We start from the raw sequence: 27,057 nt of genomic DNA, 5'->3' as shown, positions 1-27,057 counted from the left end.
GTTTTTTTTTTTTTTTCTTTTTCGGGAAATGTGTGTGCGTGTGGTGCTGTGTTGCGTCGACCGAGCAACCAGTCCACTACGCCGGGCAAGTCAAGCATTCGTCGTTCGTCGGACCCAAAACGTAGGCGAGTCTTAGGACTTCGTTTGAACTTTCCCCTAGACTTTGGGTCCAGCAGTGGAGAGTTTCCTTCCTCGGAACTTACATTTTCTGTGGGTCGGCGAACCTTGTTCCCGGCTGCATTTGTGCCGCAAGCAGTGAGTTGTTTCGCATTGTGTTAAGAATTGAGTGTCGTTTTGATTTTCTTCGTGGCCCCACTGCCCAAAGGTTCGCGAATGTGATGTTGGAGTAACGCGTGTTCGCATTTCGTTCTGTTGGTGTTGGTCATGTCGTCATGCATGGCTTATCATTGCCTAATTAAATTTCTTGTTGTTATTTTCACCCCTGCATTCCGTCGCCTCTCTGTTGACTTTCACACCGGGCGTGGAGCTGTCGCCTGTCGCCGGTCAAACCCAATTTTTCTTTATTCTTAAGTAATTTCTCGTTTAATCTCAGAGTTTTTCTTTTATCAGGTTTAGTCATCCGTGACACATGGTCACTGCTGACGTCTGCAAAATTGGCACCTTGATGCATTTCCCGACAGCGGATCAAGCATCACCCTCATCTCCGCGAAACATGCCAGCAGCTTACAGCTCTTACCGTGGACAGCAGCTCCCCTCATCGTCGTCGGGGGTGGTGCGATTATGCCAATCAGATCTGCTTGTCTTCGCATCTTCGTCGACGACACCTCTGGAGTTGTCGAAGCCGCCATGCTTGAAAACAACCCCCTCCCATTGAATCTTGGAGACGACTGGCTTTGTGCTGTTCGCACCGAGCTTTACGTCAAGCCAGCCAAACTCCCAGAAATTCACCAGCTCCACTGAAAACTTGTGGCGCCATGCTTCGAGAAGACCCTGCCCCGGATGGCGAGCGCCAAGCTGTGGCAGGAGATCGCCATTCGAAGGTGGCACGCTGCGCCAACGTCAACAGAACTCTAATAGCCGCGTCCCACTAGAGCGACAGACAGCAACAAACGACAGCGACACACGACAACGAGCGACAGACGACACCGACGGACAACCTGTTTTTCGGAGTCCGCCGTCCCACCTGGCGGACACGACGCAGAACACGGGAACAAGGAAACTTGTTTCCTGGTGGGACTGAAGTCGGCAACAAAACACGGCAAAATACACAGACAAACCGAGTCGGGCGACGCAGTCTTCCCGTTTTGCTAGATGGAGAATTACGCGCCGACAAACACGGCCAAAGAAGAGGTAATTATTTATGTGTTGATGTTTAATATACAGTTCCGGCTGATATTTTTTGTCGTTGTTTACTTCCGCGCTTCCCTCATGACCATCGACACCAAAATAAATCCGAAGCATTCTTTGTGCGCGATCGATATAACTGATATAACCACGAGGATTGGAGATGGGAGCCCCAGCGTCAGCCACGCCAGAGTTCGACTCGGCGCTCGAAGCGACGTTGATTCAAATGGTAGAAGAGCGGCCACTAATATGGGATGTGACCCACCCATCCTATCACAAGAAGACAACGAAAGAAAAGGCGTTCAGAGATATTGCCATCGCCCTGGGCTTCGACGGCAACGGTATGTACTCATTGGTTGTGTTTTCTGCGATTAAAACGTCCGGAGTTGAAACATCTACGCACCATTCAGCCTTCTTTCACGCTCGAACTAAAGTACTGTATTCGAGATTGTTTGAAGTTGTTTACTGCGCTGGCGAGCGCTAGCAAGAAGGTAGCCGCATGCGCGATCTCATCGCGATCGCAGTGCGATTAAATCGCTAGTTTGACAGCACTCGCGATTTGATCGCGATGCGGTAGCGGCTGCAGCTGCTCAGAATCACTGCAACTTCACGCGCATTTAATTACGCAATTTTGTGACCGAAAAGCTATCGCGCCACCGCTGCGACTCGCCTGTACGCGCGCCTCCGGAGTGCACATAACTGAATATGACCACGAGTCCAATTTACACCAAACCACATTTATTCGTCCAGTTTGGTCGACAATTTACAATGTCAGCGAATGAAATATGGTGACACAATTGGAGCATTTGTATACATTTTGATACTTTGATAGTTCTAACAAGTAGTTTAAACATGGCTTGAAACACTCAACAGCATAAAACGAGGTGGCAAGATATATGGAGTGTGAATATTTTGTTTTATTGCATTGCAGTGGAAAAAGTGAAGAACAAATGGGCAAATATGCGGTCCCAGTACCAGAGGGAAAACCGCAAGGTCAAGGATTCGAGCCGCTCTGGTGCTGGGGCCGATGACATCTTTGTTCCAAAGTGGGCGCACTACAAGAAAATGAGGTTCTTGTCGGCTGGGGCTCCTGAAGCCCAAAGCGAGTCGACACTCGAGACCTCCCAGGAGGAAGTGGTAAGTGCCCATTTTGGAGGGACCTTCTTTTAATCGGGAAGGAGCAACACAATTCAGAACACATATCTGTGCCACTTCATTCAAGGCATCGCCCAATAATTGACTCTCAGGATGAGCACCTTTACCCTTAATAATTCCTTAGCACATAGTTGCATGGGCAACACAAATGTTGGCTTCAGCAGATGTGCCAAATCTACAGGTCACGGCTCACACTCAAACAATGACAAAAAAGTTCTTTAAAAAAAAGGCAGTTTATAGAGATTAGTATCACTGTTCCAGCCAACAAACTGGAATATGGAATGATTGCATCTGTGCTCCATACAAATTTCAGGGGATCCTTTCTCGCCAAATGAATTACCTCTGTATACCTTAGCTTTCGTAATTGATAATTTGCGATACATTCGTTACACACACTCAATTGTTCTCATGAAAAGCTTTCTTTGTCAGGCTTCTGGTTTCAAATATGCATGTGTACTTTAGAGCTTGTGAATACGAGAATAAAAGAGAAAACACCAAATAATACGAGAAGTGGGATAAAAAATGATGTGCAGGATGATAGCCTCGAGCTGATTTATGAGCCGAGTGAAGAAGCTGTGCAGTCAGCGCCTCCACCCTCCAAGAAGAACTGCCGCCGCACGGAGGAGGCGGCACCGAACAGGGCGGTGCTGCTGCAGGCAGCTGTCGACAGCTTGAACGCTGCCAAGGAGCCGCCGCAGCCGGACGAGTGCAGAAGCTTCGGCGTTATGATGGAGTGCTGCGCCCGCAGCATACCAAGGGGTGCGGACAGGCAGATGGCCATGCTGGCCGCCCACAGAATCATGGTGGAAAACTCAATCGCAGCCAGTTTGGTCGTGGTGCCTGAAGGAGAAAATTAAAAGTTTCAGTTTGAGCTTTATATGGTTTTTTTGTTCCACAATGCCCCACACTTTCTCACTGGTTGTGTGCGGTGCTGAAAAAAGGTACTCAGCAGAACATGCACATTTGTGATAAGCTCTGAGGTAGACCCACCCGTGCCCACACTAGGTACTTTTCTGTTTCAGTGCTTGTGCCTTCTGCACTGCTGCACAAACGTGCTCGGGCTAAACAGTCAAATGGGCTGAGGGAGAGGACACGGGCAGTCTACAGCAAAGCTGTAAACTGCCGGTGCAGAAAAAGCACACAGCAAGACAATATATCAAATTCTACTGCAAGATAATGAGCTTTGCGCATGCTCAGCAAAGAACTTTTCTCCGTGCACAGGGACAACTTCCCTTCCAGTAGAGATAGTCCATTCACAGGCAAAAGCAAGGCAAATTGGACGTGTCAAGTGTTTACACAACATAAGGCGAGTCCACTTTTAAAATATGATGACACTGGTTCTGTGCTACAACTGCTAACCTGGGGGGTCTTTATCATGTATCGTGGAGTGACAACAGAACCGCATGCTCGTGCCATGCTCGTCCTTATTGTAACAAGCAGGAGTGGGAATTGAACCAAGCATCATTCTGTTTTTCAGTGCAAGCCTTCAGTCCCTGCAATCACTGGGCACAGTGTAGCAGATTTAGCTCGAATAAGTCTGGAGACTAAAACCGGACAACAAACTGCCACATTGTCAGGCTCCTCGCCCTTGTCAAACAGTTTTCTTTTTTTTTTTCTGTTATTTCGTGTTGAGGTGCACAGGCCAACTGTGTGCATGTTGCATGTTGCATTTTCACAGCTACAGTGTTAAAGGGATGCTGAACCGAAATTTTTGGGTGGAAATTCTTGGTCGCAATGGCATACATAGCCTGTCCTTTACTTCTAAATGACGTTGTTCTGAGCAAGAAGGCGTATAAAATTGAATAAACACGAAAAATACAATTTTACGCGGCCCCTGGTGAGCGTCGTGGAAAGCTCGCTTCGTGACGTGCGCATTCTCATTCGCCTCAAAAGACAGACAGAGCCAAGCCAGGCGCTAAGCCGGGTGGCATTTGTTATTGTTAGTACCGGTTGCTTAGAAAACAGCCGCCGAGCGAAGAATCAAGGGGAGCACCAACGAACGAGGAGAATGCGCGGAGGCACCAGGGGCGCAGATGGCACCGAGAATGCGCACGTCAGTTCTGTTACGCCTGCTCTCAGAAGGACTCGCTCGCGCCGGCGGCTTCCAGCCGAGGATTCACTCTTAGTTCAAAGAAATACAATAATTCGGGCCCCATCCGTCTGATTGAATATCGTTTTTAGGTACAGTACGATCCCGTAAAGCCCGCTCGGGCTATAATTATGAGATTTCAAATATCGGTTCAATCGTTTTTAGGTACAGTACCATCCCGTGAAGCCCGCTCGGGCAATAATTATGAGATTTCAAATATCGGTTCAGCATCCCTTTAAACTTGTTTCATATGCTGGAGTGTCGTGTCTCTAGTTTTGGTTGGTGTTGCTGCTATCAACTCTGCTGCGGTCACACTAGCCACCCTGTTCAGTTGGTGTAGAATCCAACATTGCACACACTTCAAGGATCATAAATAATTTGTAGTTCTTCGTGTACAGTAGGAGTTCATTGTTGTCAGAACTGCCTGATGGGCCCGAAGAGTTAAAAACAGCACTAACAAATTTCTATGCAACTCTGTGGTTTCAAATTGGGCTGGTATTGGGTGAGCTTTCACAAACTAGTAGTACCTTAAGTACAGTAGCACACTTGCTAGGCTGATGTATAAGCCAAGCAGGTGTGCTGCTATGGTACTTTGTGGCACTAAATTGGCCTCCTCTAGCTGCGATGCCTATATTCGCACACCATGCAGACAAACCAACAAAACACCGTAAAAACTTATTCTTCCATTTTGTTTTGTCTCTAACCAGCTAGCAAGTAGGATGAGAAAACTGTTGGATTATTTCGAAATGGTTTAAGATTATTAAGAGCGCAGGATCGCATATGAGTGAATTCAGACAGTGGGCTTGAGCGCATGCGCTTATCTTCGATGGAAATAAATAGAATGGTATGTCTTGCAGTTCGGCCAGCCTTTTCTTTTACTTTTCTGCTTTCGGAGAGCAACAAACTTCTTGAAAGCTACAACACCTTAATTTTTATACATTATACTCAACTGTTTGGCTATACAGATGGCCTGTTGGAGATGTTATATATCTTATTAGCAACCAAAATTAAGCGAAAACAATAGTAAGGACGCAGTCGAGCGTGGACTCAGCGGTCATACTTAGATATGCCTGACTATGTATAGACAAAAAAATCTACATGAAAAGAGGGACACATGCAAAATGAAGTCGGTATAGGTGTCCTTTTTTTTTCAGTGTTTACCTACAATGTCTTGGGTTGCAGATAATGACGGCTTCAGCGGACCTGAGTAATGTCGTAATACCCCAACAACTGTTTTAATGGATGCTACTTCGTTCCTGCATACAAACATGACATACCGTTACTCCAGCACCTTCCACTGCCAAGAAACCTGGCCTTCATTCATGAAGTAGTCTCTGAAGACCTCACGAACAGCCTTGGCGTCGTCTGGTTGTCTGCCACCAATGCGCTCCAGGGGGAAGACTGCTTTGTCGTTCACACCCTTTCTCCAGCTGCCTTGACGTACAGTGACTGAAACAAGTGAAATGAAAATTAATATTTTTTTTAACGCATTCACCACCAACTAGCAGTATTAGAGATTAACCGAGTCTTTACTACAAGTTGCAAAGACCCTCACAAAAGAACTACGAATGCTATGAGGCTGTGGAGTAGAGTTTATCTGATGCCAAGCATTTGCAAGGCATGAGCACTGCCAGGAAAAAATGGCTGCACAAAATGTGAAGGAGAGCAAGGAGTGCATGGCACGACACCAATATAGCAAGGAATGTTCACATACAAGCCAACAAGTATTGTCCAGCTACAGCAGAACTAGAATGGCACAAGCAGCTTGCTTATAATGGTGTTGCTTTAGATGGGCTGTTAAGTTCAAATGTGGCATGACCAGCTATGTCCACATACGGCTCTGCACATCTTGCTTTCTTTGCATTTTTCTTGCACGCCATGCATTGCAGAATTCCTAAATAATAGCAAATTCGGGTAGTCAATCGCTGGCGAGACTGAGCCGGCGGAACCGGCAACCAGAAACGCGCTGGCGGCACACCACGTGACCCTCAGCGCCCGAACACGAAACGCCAGACAGTGGCGTTTACCTCGCCTCCTGTTCGCGCGACACTGCTAGCAAGAGGCTATTGCTGCCGTCACCCATGCTCCAACGGCTTGGATTGACTTGAGCAGTGGCTGCTGAAGTGACTTCAGATCAGTTTAATTCTTTTGTTCATTTTTTTCTCACTGACCTTCTCTCCCATTTCGGAAGTAACGACACTGGATACAGACTGGCGCCTGCTGGCCCGGCCGTTTGGAGCTCGGGCCGAAAAAGCGCCGGAAAGTTGCCGTTGCTTGCCGGAGAACCACCACCCGAACGGTGCGCGCCGGCCGGAAACTGATTACGGGAACACTATTGCCGGTTTTCCGGCAAAATAAGTTGCCGGCGACTGACCACCCAAATTCGCCATAAGGAACTTATTCCATACGGCACTTATTGCTGTGCAAGAGGTCGGCACACTCTTTGGAGGGAAATTGTGTTGCAATGAAAAAAGCCACGAGCTGACTGTTGTTCTCTTGGCCATAGTCATTTCAATTCGAAGGAACGCATACGTCTTTCCACAACAGTATGTTTCATGGATGTGAAACCGGTTAAACAGTAACATTAGATCTTTCGATGTGTTGCAGTCTTGCATTAGTGCACCGAATAGTGCTGTTTACATTCAGAAATAGCTGCAAGCAATAATAATGAGTGGCATTGCCATGGCTGCTGACCAGAAGAATTGGGGGACCCTCGCTAGAGCACTACACATTTTGATTGTGAGCAACACGCTGGAGATGTGTCTAGTTGTACATTACGCAACTATTGAAAATTGAAAGTGACATATCTACACCAGTTGAACAGCTAATATCGCATTTACCTGTGAGCACGTCTTCAACATCAAGGCTGTCGGGTGGTGTGTACCTTGCCCGCGTGCCGTTCTTCGTCCGAAGGTAGTTGTGTAAGGCAATAGTCGCCTTCACAACCTTCACCGCTCTGTCCGGCTTGTGACGAAGAGGAGCCCCATAGACTTGGAATCTGTTCCGGAGGATGCCGAAGCCGTTTTCAACAATTCGGCGTCCCCGGGAAAGCCTGTAAAATAGATTGTAATCTTGTTCAATCAATGAGGAAAAAAGGCAAATTAGCTAGAGTGTTGCACTACCCTAAAGCACACACATAGAAAGATGCCAGTGGTTCACTGATTGCTAGGATGACTGCTGAAGCTGTGGATGACACTCTGCTATTTGACTTTCAGCAATATTGCTGTGCGCACGGCCGAGCAAGTAACACTAGGTCACAGACTTTTAAAAGATTTGTAGTTATTCTTGCTCGGGATGTAACTGTTATCATTTTGTCCAACTTCCTTGTTCTTGAAAATGCCTGTTCATCCTCACCCCGAACGCTCATACCTTTTGGGCCGAATTTTCAAGATGCTAACACACACTATACTCCGTGTCACAATAACTTGGCGAACTGTGGAGGCTGCAGCCGCCGCGACCCAATAAGGGTATCGGAGCAAGGCATGTGACAGCACTCCAAGGCTGCGGAGGCCTCGTTACCACAACAGCAACAGCGGCCTACACAACAAAAAGTAGTTCCAGGCATCTTTTTTTATTTTAACGGCAACTGAAGTTGCGTCATTACACTACGCTACACTACACGGAAGAAAGACGAAGATATGTTACTTTTAAAGAATACTTAGAGATGCTGACACCCCCAAAATTTATTTTTTGTTAGGCAATCCATTATGGTGTCAAAAAAGCTACCCAATCAATATTTTGCTACAGCATCACATATATTTTTTAATAAAGTTAAAAAATGCAACTGTTTGAAACTGAATCCAAAACTGGACTGGGGAGGAAGAAGAAATTAAGAGGAAAAGTGTGTGGAAGCCAAAGTGTGTTGGCAGAAGTCACGTGTCTGTGCAACTTTTATTTTTCATTCAACATATTTGAAGCTTTTTAAAAGCCACAAAAAATGAGTATCATATTTTTATTTTATTTTTAATATTGAGTGTGCGCCTTCGATGACCCACGACTCTGATTACCTTTGGTGGTTGCGTCTAAACCACAGGAAATAGCATGTGACCACGGAGAAGAGAGTGAGCGCCACATGTTTGAACGATCACAGCCCTGTAGTCGACCACTGCCACTCAAAATGTCGCACCCGCCACAGATTCACGGATAAATTGACTGTATGTCTGTCTCATGAACTGTTCTCAAAGACCTCGCTACTCTAGCGGAACGCAATGTTGCGGCGGTAGACATTCATTCCGAGTTGGTTGGTATCGCAGCGGACGACTCTTTGCCAGCAGACGACAGCTGGTTCCTTCAGGCCTCGCATTTGGTGCAGTGACACGAATGCCACCGTGACGTGCTGTCATGTGCCTCACTCCAACGTCCTTAGTAGGTCACAAGGGCCGTAGCCTCCATGGTTCGCCAAGTTATCGTGAAACGAAGTAAAGCTAAGGAGCTGCACGGGACCTTGACGAGTCAGACTCGCTTCAGCGCTCAACCTTTGTGGTTACACCAACTTCGACGCTTGGGACGCTACTGTTCCTCTTTTGTTTACCCGGCACAAGTTCGCCACATTAAATGTTCAGTATCTTTTATTTATCACTTAATCAATTATCATTTGTGACAATATATTCACACCCTTACTGATTGCTTATCCCCATGGCTGTGCTACTTAACTCTCTTCAGCTTGGCCCACACTGCACTCCCCAAACAAATTCAACAGGTCTGGGATTTTAAGAAAACAAATTTGCAGCAAAGGGGATATTAAAATAATGAAGATACCATTTCGGCTGATAACAATAAAAATAGCAAAGCACACCATCGTGCTTGCAGCGTGTAACTTCGCTCAAATAAGAAAAAGTTACTTTCAGCAATTTTGCTGGCGAGATTGACATACAGTCGTAGCATTCTGATGGGGCACATGTGTTGCCCATGTGAAACTAGTATTCTTTATTAACACCAATTCCATCTTTTTGCCTGTCAGGTATCCCTTAATTGTTTCAATCTAGAATTCAGTGAAGCGTGGTTCAAGCCTAACAGAGGTCTGTCATTTTAAATTTTACAGTGCAAAAAGAGAAGAAATTGCTCTCGCTTACCAAATGACAATTACAACATGTGAACCACGCGTAGGGACACAATTGCACGTGGTGATTGCTGAGAGACAAAGACGTTTATTTGCGCGTTTTTGATTCCGACTACGGAGGGCTGGCGACGCTGCTTGTGCCGGTAATACATATGATGATGCCGCTGGCCACACAACACACTCTTTCAGCGCAGCTGCTTTTTCTTGTCAAGCTGCCAGCCCTCTGGGGAGGCCTCTCAACTACATGTTTTTATGGAGCCTTTCATTTTTTTGGTTTAGCACACAGAAAAGGACGCCCATGAAATGCATGGATGACAAATGTGGCAGACACTCCCATAGGCAGCCATGACGGTATGTATGGATGGCACTTTGTTGTTGGCCGTGGTATGCTATTGTTATCCTCGTAACTCGGAAATGCAAGTAAACTGGCAATATGCACTGACAGCAGCATAGTGATCACAGCATATTGTGAGCTCACCGATAGTTGAAGATCCTTTCGGCATCTTCCAGCTCTGACGCTGGAAACGGCCGCATCAGGTATGGCTTCATGCCGAACCCTTCGTCCCCCACGATGACGAAAGGTGCCGTCTTCGTTGAGTTTGGCAGCTGGGCTGCTTTCGGAAACTCAGCAATGCCCCGGCCAATACGTGCCCGTAGATCCGTGGCATGTCACGATCTGCCCACCCTGAGGTGGGCAGATCGTGACATGCTTCCCATCTAAGGCACCCAGGCAGTGAGGGAACTGCCAGATTTCTTCGAAGCCTCGGGCAACTTGCTCCCACTCGCCTGGTGTTGATGGCACCTTGAATGGAATAGGGAATTATGTTTGTCAAGTATGAGGCAACATAGAAATAACTCTTTACTTCTTCTACCAAAAGAACCGTGAAGTTCACTTGAGTGTTATCATGAAAAAGTATATAGAAATATTATGCCTGTAGCTTCATCAAACAGCACCGATATGCCTCTTGGATCCAGTCAGTGGAATCCACTAAGTTGACACTTATTAAATGGCATAGCCAAAAAGTCGACAAGCACGTTCTGAACTAATGTGTTTGCATATTCCACTTGTATGTTCCATCAATGTGCAGAAAAAGTGACAAAATTCGCAAGGTAACAGGGACAGATATTGTCACAAATAACTGGTGACAAGAAGAGCTGAATTAAATAATTCTTTAATGGGGGTGAACTTGTGCCCAGAACAAAAGAAAATAACTGCGTCGCAGGCTTCGATTGTCGGCGTGACAGCAAGGTTGAGCGCTGGAGATTGAATGATTCTGTACAACCATGTGGGGTTCGTTTTATTGCCGCTTCGCTTTCTATAACATTCCTACTAGAACATTTGGCCCTAGGACATTCCTATTAGAACAAAAGACAACAGCCTTGAATTTTCTAGGACATGTTTTACAAGTTAATAAAAAAAATTGCTGCCGGTTTCGGGATTCGAACCCGGGACCTCTGCATGGCAGCCAAGTGTGGTTCCCACTCGGCCACTACACATGCATGCAGCAATGTAACAGAATGATCAATACTTCGGCATCAATACTATAATGGTGTTAGTGTTGTCCATCGCACCTCTAGTTTCAGTTTTGGCATTTCTCAGTCTAATAAATTCGGAAGTTTGAACAGACCCACACTTTTTTAACTCCATGGTTCGATTATCGAAGCCTAGATGCAAGAAAAGCTTGTATTATCTCTAGTTTATTTCACTTAGTGTAGAAATATGTGGTAATGAATAACTCGAAAGCATCGTTGCCAGCTTATATTCGTAATATTTTGTTATTTGCATTACTCCGTACAGATGAAAGAGCAGTTCAGTGTATATGTAGTATGATACATTAACTCTGTCTTGCTGGCTGAATTATGGAGGGGTTAATGAGTTAATGTGAAGCATGTAAGGATTGCTCTAATTATGCTGACAACAAATCATGTAGGAAAAATCTACCTTTATGTAGTCGGGGGCCAAGACTTCATAGATGGCGACGCAAACGTCCCGGACTATCTTGGAAATGGTATTATGCCCCCTTCTAAACTGGAAACCCATGGAGGCGAAGGTTTCCCCTGTAAGCAAGAAATGATAGCACCGAGATCAGAAATGCACAGCACAGAAACAAGTATACCATCATGAAACACGAGAGTACAGCGTGTTTCACCTAATATTGCAATTGCTTTCTTTCGCAAACCTCAATCACGTGCTAAAATACTTAATCGTGACTTGGCTCCTATTAAAATTGAGAAATTGAAGACTTGAAATTCCCATGCAAACGTTACTCCACAAGAGTCGACCGTGCATGAATACCACGAGCGATAACTAGCACTGCCAGTATGATAAAGAATATCAAATCGATGCATCCGGAAACCGCAATATTTTATTTCACAAACGCCGCCGCGTTTGTGTTTCAAAATAAAGTTTGGACTGTAAAATTGCTTGTGAAAATCAGGAACTCGACGCATTAGGTAGAAACTTACCCCGAATACGTCTTATACTTGCCGGATTCCAGCAAAAAATTTTAAAGTCTCCACTCACACTCCAAACAAAACAAAAAACAAAAAAAAAGCCCCAAATTGGTGTAATTTTTTTTCTTCTTCTGTATGTAGAAACTTGAAATTTGAACGCATACGTGGGAGTAGTAAAATATGTATTTGAGGTAAGTTCAACCTTATACGTACAGTTGCTGATTTTTTACGGGCCATTAATATTAGCTTGTAACTTTGTTTGTAGACAGTAAAAGAGGATTGACTCAATGTATCAAGTTGAAGGTTACCTCGAATATGTAATTTACTAGTCCCATTTACACATTAAAATTCTAAGCCTCTACTCCATGTGCAAAAAAATAAAAAATAAAAACTGTCTCATTTAGTAACATGGGACATTGTTGTTCTTTATTTTTATTTTAATATGTTTGTACTTCCAATCGAAGCTTAAAGTTTTAATGCGTCAATCTGACCAATAAAATAAGTATTCGAAGCAAGTTTCTACTTGATGCGTCGAGTTCCTGATTTTTGCGGGTGATTTTAGAGTCAAAACTTTAATTAAAAAAAAAACCCTGACGATCTGATGTCTTTTCCTTTATGTTTCGATGTGCATGTCTGAATGCGACCAAGATTAATTTTTCAGATATACGTGAAATCGACAAAACAAATGTTCGAGGAAAAAAAATAAAAAAAGAAAATCTACACTGGGTATTGAACCCGCGAACGCTATGTCTGACGCGGATATCTTACCCGCTAAGCTACGTTCCCGCTGCAAACAATTCGCTTTGACAATTCGTTTTATGCGCAACCTTCGGACGGCACTTGAAGGCGTGAGTGGAATGTCGTCGGATGGCACTTGAACGCTCTCCAAGAGCGCCATCGGACGGTACTTTAGACACTAACACTATGTTGTTCAAAAGCAAACTCTGTGCGTAAACAACATTCTTCGGTTCGCTCTTGCTACATGACTTACCAGTGGCGAGGTATCGCAGCGTGATCGCCAGCCTTTCGCCTGCAGGGATGGCTTCGCGGAATGACGTATCTTGTTTCTCGATGAGCGGTCTCACCTTCCTCAACAGTTCTTCAAATGTCCCGGTGTCCATGCGTATCCAAGAGCGGAACGCCTCGGCGTCTTCTAGCGCTAACTCACGCATCAAGTTAGCGTAGCAGCCCTGCTCCCGGTGTCGGCGCAGGTAGGGCTTAACCCACATCCTTCGTTTCGTTGGCAGCTCTTCATCCTCACTGGAGGATAGGGCCTCAAATAAAAGGAGAGCGGCCACAACGGCTCGTTTTTCCGGACAAAATGCCATACCAAATGAAGGCGCTCGATCGGCTCGATGCTCGATCGGCTCGATGTCGAAACGCGAGAGGGAGCGGACGCGAATGCGAGGGCAAGGCGGATAGTTCGTCGGACAGTGTTCGTAGGTGGGACTGCCGCTTCGTGTTCGTGGCGGTACGAGTCAGACGACAAACAAGAACTGTTCTGTCGTCGAGTGTTTCTCGGCGTTTGTCGGTCCCATTTGTCGCTGAGGTGGGACGGTATCAGCGACACACAACTTTACCTTGTCGCCAGACAAAATTCGGTGTTTGTCGTTCTAGTGGGACGAGGCTATAATCGGAACCGATTTTAGAGGATTAAAAAGCCTGGACAACGCTGGAAGTTCCCGCTTACATGCCCCCGCCACTCAGCATGCCAAGTCAAGCTTCGCCCGCCGCAACCCTTTGTGCCACCGCCACCCGCCAGCTCGTCAAGCCTCATGAGCAGCCCAAGCTGGCTTCTCCAACGCCCTTACCAGCTCTGCCCTCATCGGTTGTCCCATTGATAGGGGCCAACCTCAACGACAGTGACCGAAACAGGATTCAAGCCCCCATCTCAAACAGCCACGCGCCTCTCTTCGCCACACACGAGCAAGACCTCGACCTTCACATGGGGACGGACGACAGCATCGACCCGGTTCCCAGAGCCACCCCATACTGCCACCAGCCGTACGGGTACTCCTTTGAAAAAGCTGTCCCCGCATTTTAAGGGCCTCTACGAAATTGTTTGGAAGCGTACGCCTGAGATATTCCGCGTTCGACCACTGCCCGCCTTCGGTAACATATTCCACCAACAAACACATGGTTCACTGCTCACAGGTAAAGAAATATTCAGTGCCATCGCCAGTCCCCCTTCCTGGCCTAAAACAGCAGGAGCCAGAACTCCCCACACTCACGCCTTGCCTGGACATCAACAAGTTGCATCACCACCCTCCTAGCCGCGGAACACCCACCATTCAGTCCCCGCGCCCCGCATTCCATATAACCGTAAATGTAAAATCAAATTGTTTAAACTCAATACTGTTATATTTGCCATTGTAAAAGAGCAGGCTGTTATGATTGAGGGAATACATCTTGTGAACATTATTTTTCTTGTAAGGGGTCTGAGATAAGCTTTCATTTGCAGACCCCTTGGCAAGAGTGTATTGAATTGTCTTTTTCTGTTTGCTTATTGAGTAACTGTTCGATGACTGGCAAATGGCTTATGCCCTTTTCCTTTTTTTTTTCTTACTGCAATATGAATCGTGCAATGCACTCCAGCAAACCTACCGGAGTCAGGCGCCTCAGGCATTTCCAAAATCTCTCTTTCGAGCTAATGCCTACCCTTCGTTAAAGGGGCCCTGCAACGACTTTTTTACTGTTTTTTAGTTTGCACCGAACCTGAGCGCACTGAGCGTGAGCTCACTTACACCAATATTGGTGCACCAGGGTTGCAAGGAGGCGCTGGTACCAGGCAGAAGACGCCTTTGCAGCAAGCTGCGTCAAACAAGGCAGCAAAGTATTTGTTTGTTTACCAGAGCCCATGAAGGTGGCAAGCTCCTGCCCCACCAATTTTGTGGGTGGAGACGCTTTTCTAATTGGGAGGAATCTGATGAAACCATTGGGAGGCACCGGTATCACAGACCAGAGGGTTTTCAATCACAGGCAAATTTCTGTAGTATGTCAAATACAGGTGAATGTGTCGTGCTGCACTGAATGTTGTTTGCTCTATCAGGGAAGCTTCGCACATACTTCGCTCATATAACACAAAGTATACCACATTGTTTTTTAAGAGGGGTATGAAATGAAACTACAGAATATTTCAATAACTTTATACATCAGTTTAGACAGAAAATTTTCCAGTATTGAGCTGTAAGAAAAATCTGCCAATGTATTTTGGCACTTAATTTTTTCAAACAGCGTTGTCTTAGTGTGACAATGGGGGTCGACAGCAAGCAGTTATGAAGGTGTTTAAACAGAGCGACTGATGGGAACTTTGCCAACAAATGTGAGTGATAAAACTGTACCTATGCTTCCTTTTTTTCAAGCGGTATAAAGGGAGAAAGACACTTCACAGGATAAAAATATTCGGTGGTCGGAGGATCTCCACGGCAAAAGTGAACGAAATCGGAGCAGTGGTCTTGATTGCATGATTGTGATGCCAACTGAGTGACAGCCGAGATTTGACCCTGCACAACCAATGCAAACCGAGATCACACACACAAAAAAATTAAAATCCATCTACAAGTAAGAGCCTATTGGTTGCCATGTGTAGATAAGAAAACTAAAATGCGATCCAAATCAATGTGTTTTTGTGCACGCGTAGGCCGTGCAACTCCCAGAAATTGTGAATTTTCTGACGTCGCACTTATTTTGTGCGTTTTCTGGGAGCGCATAAGAACGTTTTACATTTTAAACTTTTTCTAAAGGCGCAAGAAAACACACTGTGACATAATAGGGTGCTCCCGTCTCCTGGTTGATCAGTGGAGGGCACGAGTTGCAGCTCTGCATTTCTTCGCTGTCTGTCGCAGAAGCTGACTGCATGCTTGCAAGTATGGCTGCATCTATGAACTTCCCCCTGTTTCAGACCCGAAGAAGGTGACTTCCGCGGCCGAAAAGAAGGCTGCTGCAGACGCGAAGAACGCTGCTGCGGAAGCGAAGAAGAAAGACGAAGCTGCGCAGAGGGCTGCAGATGCTGCCGTATTCGATGACCAGAGCAAGTGCTTTCAGTTGATCGAGCTCGTCTTTAACTACTCTTGGCTGTACGGAAAGCTTCAACGCGACCACAAAGACGATCTGAAACGGGAAAACGCATGGAAGGAGACCACCCGTCCGTCGGGCATCGTGCACGTCGAGTATGGTTTTGCATCCCCTGACACTGTGTTTTATCATTTTGTGTTGTGCGCATGTTTTTCTTGATATGCGATTCTTGTTGCAGCGTATGACCACGTGGACAAAATGTATCTCAATCGCTTATACATACCATGGTATTGTAATTTATCCTGAGCGTGCAGTCAGGTGTTGGATTGTCTTGGTAACAATATTGGGGAAAAAAAATGATTCCTTCAAAAATCGACAGACAAAGACAGTAATATGTGTAGCGGCCCAGATGATGATTTTTTTTATTTTTTTTTCAGATCTTTGTGTTGTTTTGACAGTTGTTTTAAATAAACACAAATGAGAAGGAAGGAAAGGAAGATAATCTCTGCGTCGTCTTTATTCCTCTTTTTGTTCAGCCCACGAGAAAGTTTTTTCTCGGTTGTATGGAAAAGGCTGAACTCCATTTGTGTCTGCAGACAATCAACCATCATATTTAACCCTTTCCCGCCTGACGGGACACATGTGCCCCAAAAGTTTGCGATTTTTTTTTATCTCCTGCATGCTCCATATCCCGGCAAAAACCTATCGGGACACTGGTGGCATTGGCAGCATTTCCAAAGCGCACCGTTTTGGCGCTGCGATCGCGCGAACACAATTTTCAAGATGGCTGAAAGCATGTTTGCGCGGGCTCTTTGATTCTTGAAACGAAAGTCATCGAAAACGTAAGTAATTTTTATTCTACATTATTGCGCGACCATATGTGCATTCACTATAGCTTCTGAGGCAGCACATATAAATATAGAGCGCCGCCCGGCTCAATTTTTTCAATTATGCGAATGTTTGTTCTCTGGGACATTCATGTCCCGTCAGTACTACAAGACAAAATGGAACGCGCTACAGCATTTTTTGCGCCCTGAAAAAGCTTGTTTTGTTTGCTTAGTTTAGGCTTCAAATTAGGCAAATGTTATTCTGTTCGACGCTTGACGGAGATTTGAATAAATATTGCTATTACTAAATACTACTACTGCTTATTTTTTCAGCATGGCAGCAGGTGGAAGTTCACTTAGCCGTGATGAAATCGACAAGCTCCTCTTTGAAGACCTACCTTGCGATTATTCAGCTGATATGGATATTGAGTCGGATTTTGATGACCCGGATAGGGAACCAGGAAAAACTAACTGCCCACGTGATCTGCAAGAGTTGCTTGACCAAGTCTGGTCGACGCCTCAGAGCCAGGGGCGGACTGCAACCAAGCAGAATCGCACAGCACAGGCGGAGTCAATAACAATGCAGCCTCTGAAGACTCGTGTGTAAGTCCAGAAGAAGTAGCCGCAGTCTTTGAGTTTTCCTTTCGTCAGAAACGCTACGAGTGGCGTCGAAGGCAGCACGTGACTGAGAGACCGGAGTTCAAGGAACAGGAAGGGGCTTCCGAATATGTGTTCTGTGGTTGCTCACCACCAATGGAATTTTTTCTAGGTCTGCTTCACGTGCCACTGCAAGAGGAAATATCTTTTCAAAGCAACCTCTAATGCCACGCAAAAGGGCATTGACCTCCAGCTGTCAACCACAGAGCTCATTGGCTTCTTGGGCATCAATTTCTTGATGGGATATCAACTTCCCTCTTGGAGGGACTACTGGTCAGGTTCCCCAGACCTTGGGGTGCCATTGGTTTCAAGAACTATGTCGAGGGACAGGTTTTCCAGGATACTTTCGAACTTGCACCTAAATGATAATTCATTGTTATCCAGCCAGTGCAACGACAAGCTCTACAAGTCGAGGCCACTGATAGATGGGCTGAATCGGCAGTTTCAACTAGCCTATGGTCTGAGACGAGAGGCCTGCGTCGACGAATCCATCATACTCTTCAAAGGAAGATCATCAATGAAGCAGTATAACCCCATGAAACCGATCAAACGCGGCTACAAGATTTGGTGCTTGGGAGATATGTCGGGCTTTATCCAGACCTTCCAGGTGTATCACGGAAAGCAACTAGAAACATCTGACCTTCAGTCTGAATTTGGGTTGGGGGGCGTGTGGTTCTTGACCTTTCTTCATCAATCCTAGGAAAGGGCTACACGCTTTTCTTCGACAACTACTTCTCCTCCGTGCCACTGATGGCGAAGTTGAAAATGGAAAAAACATGTGCCTGTGCCACAATACGGAGCAACCGAAGGCAGCTTCCAGAACTTCGCTCTGACAAGAGCTTGACACGGGGAGAGCACGACTTCAAAACTACAGAGGAAGGAATAACTCTCTTTAAATGGAAAGACAACAAGGTAGTCTACATTATTTCGAACTACCATGGCTGTGAAGTGGGAACTGTGGAAAGAACGGAGCGAGACGGCACAAAAATAATTGTCTCGTGCCCGACTGCGCTCTCGGACTACAACATGTTCATGGGAGGTATTGACAAGGCAGACATGCTACGGAGTATGTATGGAACCGACAGAAAATCGAAGAAATGGTGGCACCGTTTGTTTTTTGGTTTCCTGGACATATCTCTTGTAAACAGCTATGTCGCCTACTGTGAGTTCAACGAAAAGATCCCCTACCTGGACTACAAGCGCTCCGTTGTGATGGGACTCCTCACCATGGGACAGTCGTCTAGTCGAAAAAGGGATTCAGGTAGCAAAGACGGTGGACAGTGTCTCAAGCGGCGCAAATCCTCCTACTGAGTGTGTGCAGATGTGCGAAAGAGTAGTCTCGGCTCACATTGGCCTGTTTTTGGCGAAAAACGTGGAAGGTGCGAAGTCTGTGCACAGCGCAAGCAAGAATCACGCCTTTCAGCAAATGCACCTGTTGCGGAGTGTTTCTCTGCATATCTAAAGAAAGGAATTGCTTTGGAGCTTTTCAAGAGATTTCCTAACAACTTCGTGTTTCTTATAGGTCAGTAGTACTGACGGGACACACTGCTCTAGTGCTCCCACAACTCGAGTATTGTGCTTCAGTTTGGGACCCTTACCAGAATTCACTGAAAGCGTCCCTCGAGAGTGTGCAGCGGCGTGCCGCCTACACAGTCTTGCAGTGCCAGGCTTCCCCTGGACTGCCACATTACCGCGACCTGTCCACGCAAGAACTTCTGAGGATGGTGGGGTGGAACCCCCTAGCACTTCGCCGGCAGGTTGCATCACTCCGGCTCCTTGCTGACAGCCTCCTCCCAAGAGATCAGGAGCTCCCGCTGGTTAAAAGCTTGCGCCTTACTAGATCTGGTGGGCTACAGCCACTGTTCGGTCGCACTGTGCGTCACCAGAACTCTGTCTTGGTGAAGTGTGTAACCCTCTGGCGCTCGCTGCCAAAGACGCTGACCGACTGTCCACCCCAGGAGAAGGATGACCTTAAAGACTGGTGCAAGGAGGTATCGGACTTCCTTCAGCAGTGATCTTCCATGGAAAAAAACGTTGAATGCTTCATTGTCATATTTATTTATTTATTTGTTTCTTTTTTCACAATATGTAGTAGTGCGGCACCACAGGCCTCAGGTATGGGCCAATGGCCTTTCTGTGGTGCCGCAACCCTCCAGGGTTGAATAAAGATATTATTATTATGTCCCAACTCACAAAAACTGTTCTGTTCAATAAATATTTTTTTTTGCTTCTGGGTTTCTTCAAATAGAGCCATTCCAATTATTTATTGAAAGTTCTACTACTCTGGGCAAATGTTAAGTAGGGTCAGGCAGCAAAGGGTTAATTTTAACTTTTGATTCAGCCAAGCATTTTTTCAAACATTTCACGAACAATAATGACAAATTACAGCACCATCCAGCCCAAAACAAATTTTTACGATTCTTGTTCTATAGATTGGTTTCAATCGGCCTACAAAGTATACATAGCATCGTACACATACCAGATGTTAGTGAGATCGGTATTAAATGTCTGTATTTGATTCACTGCTAAGCTGACGGGCAGTGAAAGCTATATACTCTCTAGATCAGTCAGTCACCTGCCCCTCCGTGCCTGATCCATTCTATGGCCATGACTATCCAGAGAGTGTGACCACGTTGTAGGCATGCAAGCTATTGTTGATTGTTCCTACGAGCGTGTAACTTCTACCGCCCAGTCAGCCTAGCAGTGAACATACTATAGTCATCTGCATGAGAGCTTGGCCATTCATTTCTAAGGGTGGGACTAAATTTGTTGCGCAAGTGCTTTAAACGGGCATTTTGTGTGTGCTGTTTGTTGCCCACGAAACATAATTACCTATGGCATTTTTGACGTCTTTTTCACATTTCTGCATGAGTATATTGTCACGAACAAAGTGACGAAAGGATGAACAGTAAACTGAAAAATAAAGGTTTAATCGGCGAACTTGTGCCAAACAAAAAAAGTAAAAAAAGAGTGTCAAGGCAGCAGAAAAGCAGGCAGCGGACCGGCAGCGTAACAGAGCGAGAGCGAGACTGAATCGACAAGGTCACAGGCAGCGGCATATCTACAGTGTGTCACTATCTCGAAAGATTGACAAAGGAAGTTTGAGCGTCACGTGCTCGGGGCGAGGATGAACTGCCACTTTCGAGGACAAGAAAGCAGGACATAAGTTACAATAAAAACCAGAATAAATGCGAGTCTTCTAGAAGTCCGTGACTGAGCGTTGCTTTCTCGGCCTTGCGGGCAGCAATATCATGTCTGTCATGCGTGTCCCGAACAACATATTTCTCTCCAGACGACATCTGCAAGGCAAAGTAGAAGTACCTGAGGGACAAGTACGCCAAGGAGGCGGCCAAGGTGGCAGGAACAAAGCGCTGCAGCTGTGGAACCTCGGACGTCTACAAGCCAAAGTGGATCCACTTTGGCAGCTTGCGCTTCCCAACTGGCACCTCCAATGTTTTGCGGAGGTATACTTTTCATATTTCTCATTGGTTACTAAAGCCCTTATCTTCATGCAGTTTACTCAGCATACAACTACATGGTTCTTTCTGTCAATTATGCACGTCTGAGGCTACAGGAACTTCAGAAAGCCAGTCCAGCACTCAAACTGGAGGTAAGATAGCACACACTGTGTTGCGGCGTCTCCTCATCATTACCGTAAAATACCGGGCAAGCGCCCACTCAAAATCTAAGATAATCGCGAAAAAATGGGGAATGGGCGCTTGCCCCGTCATCAATTTTACATATCAATGTACTGAGCATATTTTCTCAGATCTTACAACTTTGGGAATGGGCGCTTAGTGTGGAATGGGCGGATACGCGGCATTCTACGGTATGTTTGTGGGCTTATAGTCACCTTTCCAGCTGTCTTTCAGAAGTGCTGCCATGTGCGATGGAACTTGAACTCTTCTATTGAATTCTAGGAGTGACTCCATCATGCGACAAGGCACCTGAATGCACCACAAATGCAACCAAGGCAACTGATGACCAAGATCCTGCGGAGATTATTTGCCCATCTTTACTTTCTTTTCGGGCTTGCAGACTAATGAGCATGGGCCGTAGTTTACAAAAGCTATTTCTTATTGTTTTTTGTGTGCATTCCTCTATACAGTGCTTCCACATTGTGGCACTTCCTTTGGCTTTACAGCTGCCTCATTTCATAAAGCGAACAGCACCACCTTCTCTCCCCCCTCGCCCCATTGCTGTTTTTTTGGATGACCCTTATCTCTTACATACTGAGGACACCGGCTAACCACCTAGATGAGGGGTCGGCCCCTGACACAGCGTAAACCCTCTGTGCAGTCTTTGGGCCAAACAGATTTTTTTGGGGTTGATGTTTTTGTAGAATGAAAGCCATCGCAGCTTTCCGATTTTGATTCTGTCTGACATTACTGGTTGATGTTTCACTCCAAACCCAAATCTGGGATTCCCACAGGTAGAAGAGCTTTAGAGCTTTACCTTAACTATTCCGACAGTGCAGTATACTTTATCTCAGCATAACTTTCAAAATGGTTAAAAGCTGCATCCCTCACGAGGCAATCGGAGCGAGGCATATGACAAGCCCTCCGCAGGGGGCAGGGGGATTGCAACCTCGGACAGTATGCTGTCGCGCGTCTTGCTTTTACAGTCCTTGGCTGGCTGGGCCATTGATTTAAATGTTTAGCAAAGTTATGTTTAAACAGATTGTAGTGAGTCTAATCGCTCAATGTTCTTGTTGCAAAGACACCGCTAGCAAAAACTCTTCAAACTCAAGGTATTACATGGTTTGAGGAAGGAGGACTCGAACAACATCTGTATCTTTCAGAAATAAGATCAGACAGACTTCTGACAAGTTCAAGATGTTCATCCAGTGGAGCTTGCTCATTTTAAGTGGATCATGAGTCAGAGGAGTCGTTCGCAGTGTTTTTTGATGATGGGTAAGATGACTCGTCTAGTTAATTTTTACATCAGCTTCCTACGTTGGGGTTTTCAAATCTAAGCAGTACACTGATGCTCGGTGTGTAAATGGATGTTTTCGAGGATAAAGCACACATAATCACACATGCTTTTGCAAGTGACAAATGAAGAGCTCTACATCTCTGCGTGACTTTTAATTAGTACACTCAACTTGTATGTTTGCGACTCGGCGAGCAATATTGAAAACTAAAATGTGCATTGAGAAGGGGCGCAAGTGTTCTGTAGGCTGGATTTCAGAAATCAGTGCAGTGCCAAAGCATTTAGGCCTTAATTAACCTTTTGTCTTAAAAGGCCTTTTCCGCAAATGTTGGGCGCAATCTATCGGCAAGCAGGAGAAACGTTTTTGATGGCCTGCGTTGCTTCCGGTTCTGCCCGCTCCAAGCTAAGTTGGCTGCCTGAACGCGGTCGGTAAATGCGCTCGGCGTTTTTACTCTAATTAACGAAACCGACAAGTACAATTGTTTTTAATAAATGCATTGACAACGGATAACTTTGTCCGTTTGTACATTTTTCCGAATGAATGGACGACGCTCAAGATTTTTCTCAACTGCGAGCTATTTGTTTCAGTGTTGCGGAATGGGCACCCCATTCCATTCCAATTCCATTCCATTCCATTCCGGGGAATTAGAGTTTTCGATAATTCCATTCATTTTAACTCCTAGGAATGGGGACACTGGGCCCATTCCCACTCCTGGAATGGCTGAATCGTTCCATTCCATTCCTCTAATTCCTAAACGTTAAAAGTGTCATTTGACAGCTGCATTATGGTGCAGGGTTGGGCAGAAATATTCAAAAATGTATTTGGAAATACAAATACTGGGATATATGAAAATAGTTGCAAGATCCTGATACTGAAGTCTCAAATATATCTGTAAAAATGTATCGCGATACATATCGGAAATGCATTTAAAAAGAGGCAAAAAGTTTTTGGAAATACAAATACAAGAATACATTTTAGAAAGAGCAGAAATATAAATACTGATAATGCAATACATTTTTCAAATTTCTTTCGGACGCCAACTGAGATGTGGCTTTAGATTTGAAGTGAAAGTTTTTTTGGTTTTTTGTCCCGAAATTACTTTTCCGCAGGCTTGGCACTTCGCCTTGAAGGTAGTGGTTCCGGGCGAAGAGTCCTCAAGTCAATGGGTTTAAAAAACGTTCCGTCAAGGATTGAGCGCAGTCCCTTCCCTGGCATCCTGTCTGACTGACCAGTGATGCGAAAAAACTTTGACCTCTAAATAAATTCCATCAAAACATCAACACTTCCCCCTCCAATAAGGGCGCCCGTCAGCAGTGATCCCATGACGTCACGGTGGGATGAACTAGTATTCTTGAATCTGTAGGTGTTGAACATGAAACTTTAACCACGCTGCTGTATGAAAGGAGAATACATACTTTCGTTGTAGGTGACCTCGTTGAAGACCATGCAGGCAGTTGCATTTGGAATTTTCGAGAAAAGTGGACCACTTGAAGCATCCTGAAGCACATGTCTTATCTTCTGTTACGGTTGAAAAATCGATACGGTGGCCTACCTGTTGTGACGGTCCTTCCTGCCGACTGTCCGCCTCCAACACATGAATGGCAGTCTTCGAGTTTCGCCTAGCATCATTCAAAAAGAGACCTCCTGGATTGCGACCTGAGATGGCCGGCACAGGTGCGAGCTCTCCGAGATACAGCGCGCTCGAGACGAGTCACAGGTGTACGAAGTCTGGGTCCGCACAGCGAGGCCATGTCTGGCCTCCATCCTGGGTATCGGATCACCAGTGCAGCGGGTCACGTTCACGTCGGCTGATGACGTACCCTTGAGCCGTGCAATATTACAGGCGCAAACGCATTCGGATTTGTGTTGAACTTCACTGGTAAAAGGCGCCACCGACGCCCCCCCCCCCCCCCCCTCCCCCCCTGTTCTTTGCTTCGACGCCTGTTTTTTGTATTGCATTTTTTTTGCGTATAAGTCTATTGGGGCCTTACGCAAGTTCGCAGTTTCCCGCTAATTTTATTTCTGAATAACAGACTCCCTGACTGGCTCGGTATGGCTAAACGTAAGAAAAAATTAATAAAAAATAAATAAAATATAAACAACCTGGCCCATTCCATTCCAGGCAAAAGGCATCTAATTCCATTCCCATTCCATTCCCCTCACCGTTGCCGCCATTCCATTCCCATTCCATTCCGGGGTCGCGAAAATGCGGAATGATTCCGGAATCATTCCAACTCCGGAGGGGCAACTCCGCAACACTGATTTGTTTAACCTGCTCGAAAATTTTAATTGACGACAAGTATTATCATAAATGTGAAGTCTCACTATAAAATGGTCCAAAAAAGGCTGACTAAAATAATCCGAAAAACTCGGCGTCCGCAAATGCCAACGTCAAATTTTCGTCAAATGTGTATTTATGTGGTGGATTTCACCTTGTGAAATTTCGAAGTGTAGCTCCATTCCTGTTAAAAATGATACCAACAAACTTCCCAGGGTCAACGGCGGACGCGTTGGGGACTACTAAGTCGTTTGAGAGCGACGCTGACCCTGGAAAGTTTGTTGGTCTTGTCTTTTTTACTGGAAGGGAGTACCACTTCGAAATTTCACAAGATCAAATTCACCACTAAAATACATCTTTAATATATTTTCAAGACGTACACGTACAGCCAATGAGTTGTGAGCGAGCTTCGGCATTGATGTCACCCCGCTTCAGGCTACAGCGGTGTGTGACTAGAGGTCCAGAAGAAAAAACAGGAAATCGGTCACACCTGTCTGCTTTGAGTCTCGCGCCTGTAGACAATGTTGCAAACTAATTTCTTTACTCGACAGATACATGAAGAAGACAATGTTGCAAACTAATTTCTTTACTCGACAGATACATGAAAACAACTCCTGAAGTCGATTGTTTCCTCTTTTTTATTTAACCACAAGACCAGCAGATGCGGTCGTGGTCCCATTTCTCTTTCTGGGTGTGCACATAGCAACAAACTGTGCAGCATAGCCACTTAACCTCAATGCTTTATAAATATTTGGAAACTGTGGGCAATTCCAATGTTTACAACACCCAAAAAGCAGGCAGCTTGCGTAGCAATGCAAGACCGCCACTTTAGCAAGCAAAATCATGCGCCAGTCAAACGCACCGTCACAGAAACGCGAACTCCAAGGCGCTCGCTCTGCGTGGCACATAAGCGACTTAACAGCATACGTATTAATCAATCTGCTGACTTGTATTTCTACACCAATAACAAATAAAGGAACAAAGACGTGAACCTTTCTTGAAGTGGCAACTGTAAACACGGTAATGCTTTAAAGGCAACCTTTAGGAGCCGTTCACGTTGTTTCACCGGATTGCCCGAATCCACAGCCGACGCTTCATTGGGTGCAGGCTAGTAAAAGGAAACCTAAAGAAATATAAATCACAACAACTCTTGCTCTCGTTACTGCAACCGACAACGGAACAGCGTTTGGGCATGTCGGAGAACCTCGAAACGTGCCTCCCACCGCCGCCTCCCGCACCCACCCACACCCACACACACACAAACACACTAGTTTCCCGTCTAACCCAACCCCACATCCACTTCGTGTTTCCTTGGCCAGCTACTTGAAAGGGTTGCCGATCCCCGATCTAGATTGCTTGGCACATATTGACAGTGGCAAATGCATTTCCAGGACCCACCATCCCCCTTCCAGGACTCGGCTGCTTTTTTGGCCGCACAGCGGGGAGCAGAGAGTGGACATCCATCGAGCCCGACCCTTGAGGATGTGGAAGAAGTGACCATGCCCCCTGCTGTGCCCCAACATGTGGCTTGGCCTGCTGGTGTTTGGCCAGTAAAGCAAAAGAGGTTCATAGATGGCAGAAACGCGCCAGCGGAGCAGGTCCTGAGAGCAGCCGCCGCTAACCTGAGGTTTTCAGATTGCGCTCCAGAGCACACAAACTAGATAGCACAGTTCCTGGCACACATTCGTTTGTTCATGCAGCGAACGGGCGTTGACAGGCGCTTGCATTTTATCCGTCAGATAACAGACCTAGCACATGATGAGGTAGTAGAGGAACGACAGCAGTAAAAGGACAGGGTAAGGGAGGACAAAGAGAGAGGCAAGATAGGGAGAACCTGCATTAGGCCGAGATGAAGAGACAGGAAAGGGAGATGGAGGACAGGCCGAGAGAGCAGTGGGATTCGGCTCATCAAGTAGACTTCACGGTAGAGCCAGGGACTTATGACATCATTAATGACTGAGCGTAGTGGGTGTAGCTACATTTCCTTCCACCGCAAGTCTGAATGTGGCCGATGCTATGCACCATCCTGCCAAGCTGCAATCGTGTCACGTGAATGTGTGCTATGCACACCGCCGCACGAAAACGGCAGGTCACGTGATATGGTATCAGCGCCGGACTGGCTACGCCTGCTCGTGGCAGTGGCCAAAAGTCAAAAATCAAATTTGGGGGTTTTACGTGCCAAACCAACGACGGGCATCTGGCACGCCCCAGCGGACGATTGAGGATTAATTTGGACCACCTGGGGATCTTTTGACATGCAACCGAAAGCTCGGTTACACGGCGCCT

The 27,057-nt window shown here is 45.9% G+C and overlaps 3 protein-coding genes across 3 annotated transcripts; 2 read left to right on the top strand and 1 right to left on the bottom strand.

Annotated features, from left to right (window-relative positions):
• The first annotated feature begins 1,468 nt into the window (after positions 1–1,468).
• LOC120847664 lies at positions 1,469–3,317 on the top strand. The gene is made up of 3 exons (XM_040219525.2): positions 1,469–1,646; positions 2,237–2,442; positions 2,994–3,317. The coding sequence occupies exons 1-3, from the start codon at positions 1,469–1,471 to the stop codon at positions 3,315–3,317; spliced, it is 708 nt and encodes a 235-aa protein (XP_040075459.1).
• On the bottom strand, positions 2,027–13,621 carry LOC115327576. The gene is made up of 7 exons (XM_040219527.3): positions 13,054–13,621; positions 11,551–11,666; positions 10,305–10,410; positions 10,087–10,270; positions 7,390–7,601; positions 5,827–5,998; positions 2,027–3,300 (listed from the first exon to the last, which is right to left on the bottom strand). The coding sequence occupies exons 1-6, from the start codon at positions 13,388–13,390 to the stop codon at positions 5,829–5,831; spliced, it is 1,125 nt and encodes a 374-aa protein (XP_040075461.2). The 5' UTR covers positions 13,391–13,621; the 3' UTR covers positions 2,027–3,300; positions 5,827–5,828.
• Positions 13,622–13,770: 149 nt separating this feature from the next.
• LOC115311700 (piggyBac transposable element-derived protein 4) lies at positions 13,771–18,871 on the top strand. The gene is made up of 3 exons (XM_040219528.2): positions 13,771–14,072; positions 17,945–18,147; positions 18,261–18,871. The coding sequence occupies exons 1-3, from the start codon at positions 13,771–13,773 to the stop codon at positions 18,869–18,871; spliced, it is 1,116 nt and encodes a 371-aa protein (XP_040075462.2).
• The last annotated feature ends 8,186 nt before the right edge of the window (positions 18,872–27,057 follow it).

This window comes from Ixodes scapularis, unplaced genomic scaffold (genome assembly GCF_016920785.2).
Source record: "Ixodes scapularis isolate PalLabHiFi unplaced genomic scaffold, ASM1692078v2 PGA_scaffold3__209_contigs__length_174095766, whole genome shotgun sequence".
NCBI lineage: Eukaryota > Metazoa > Arthropoda > Arachnida > Ixodida > Ixodidae > Ixodes > Ixodes scapularis.
The sequence above is the reverse complement of the archived record's forward strand: the minus strand, read 5'-3'. Positions and strand labels throughout refer to the sequence as shown.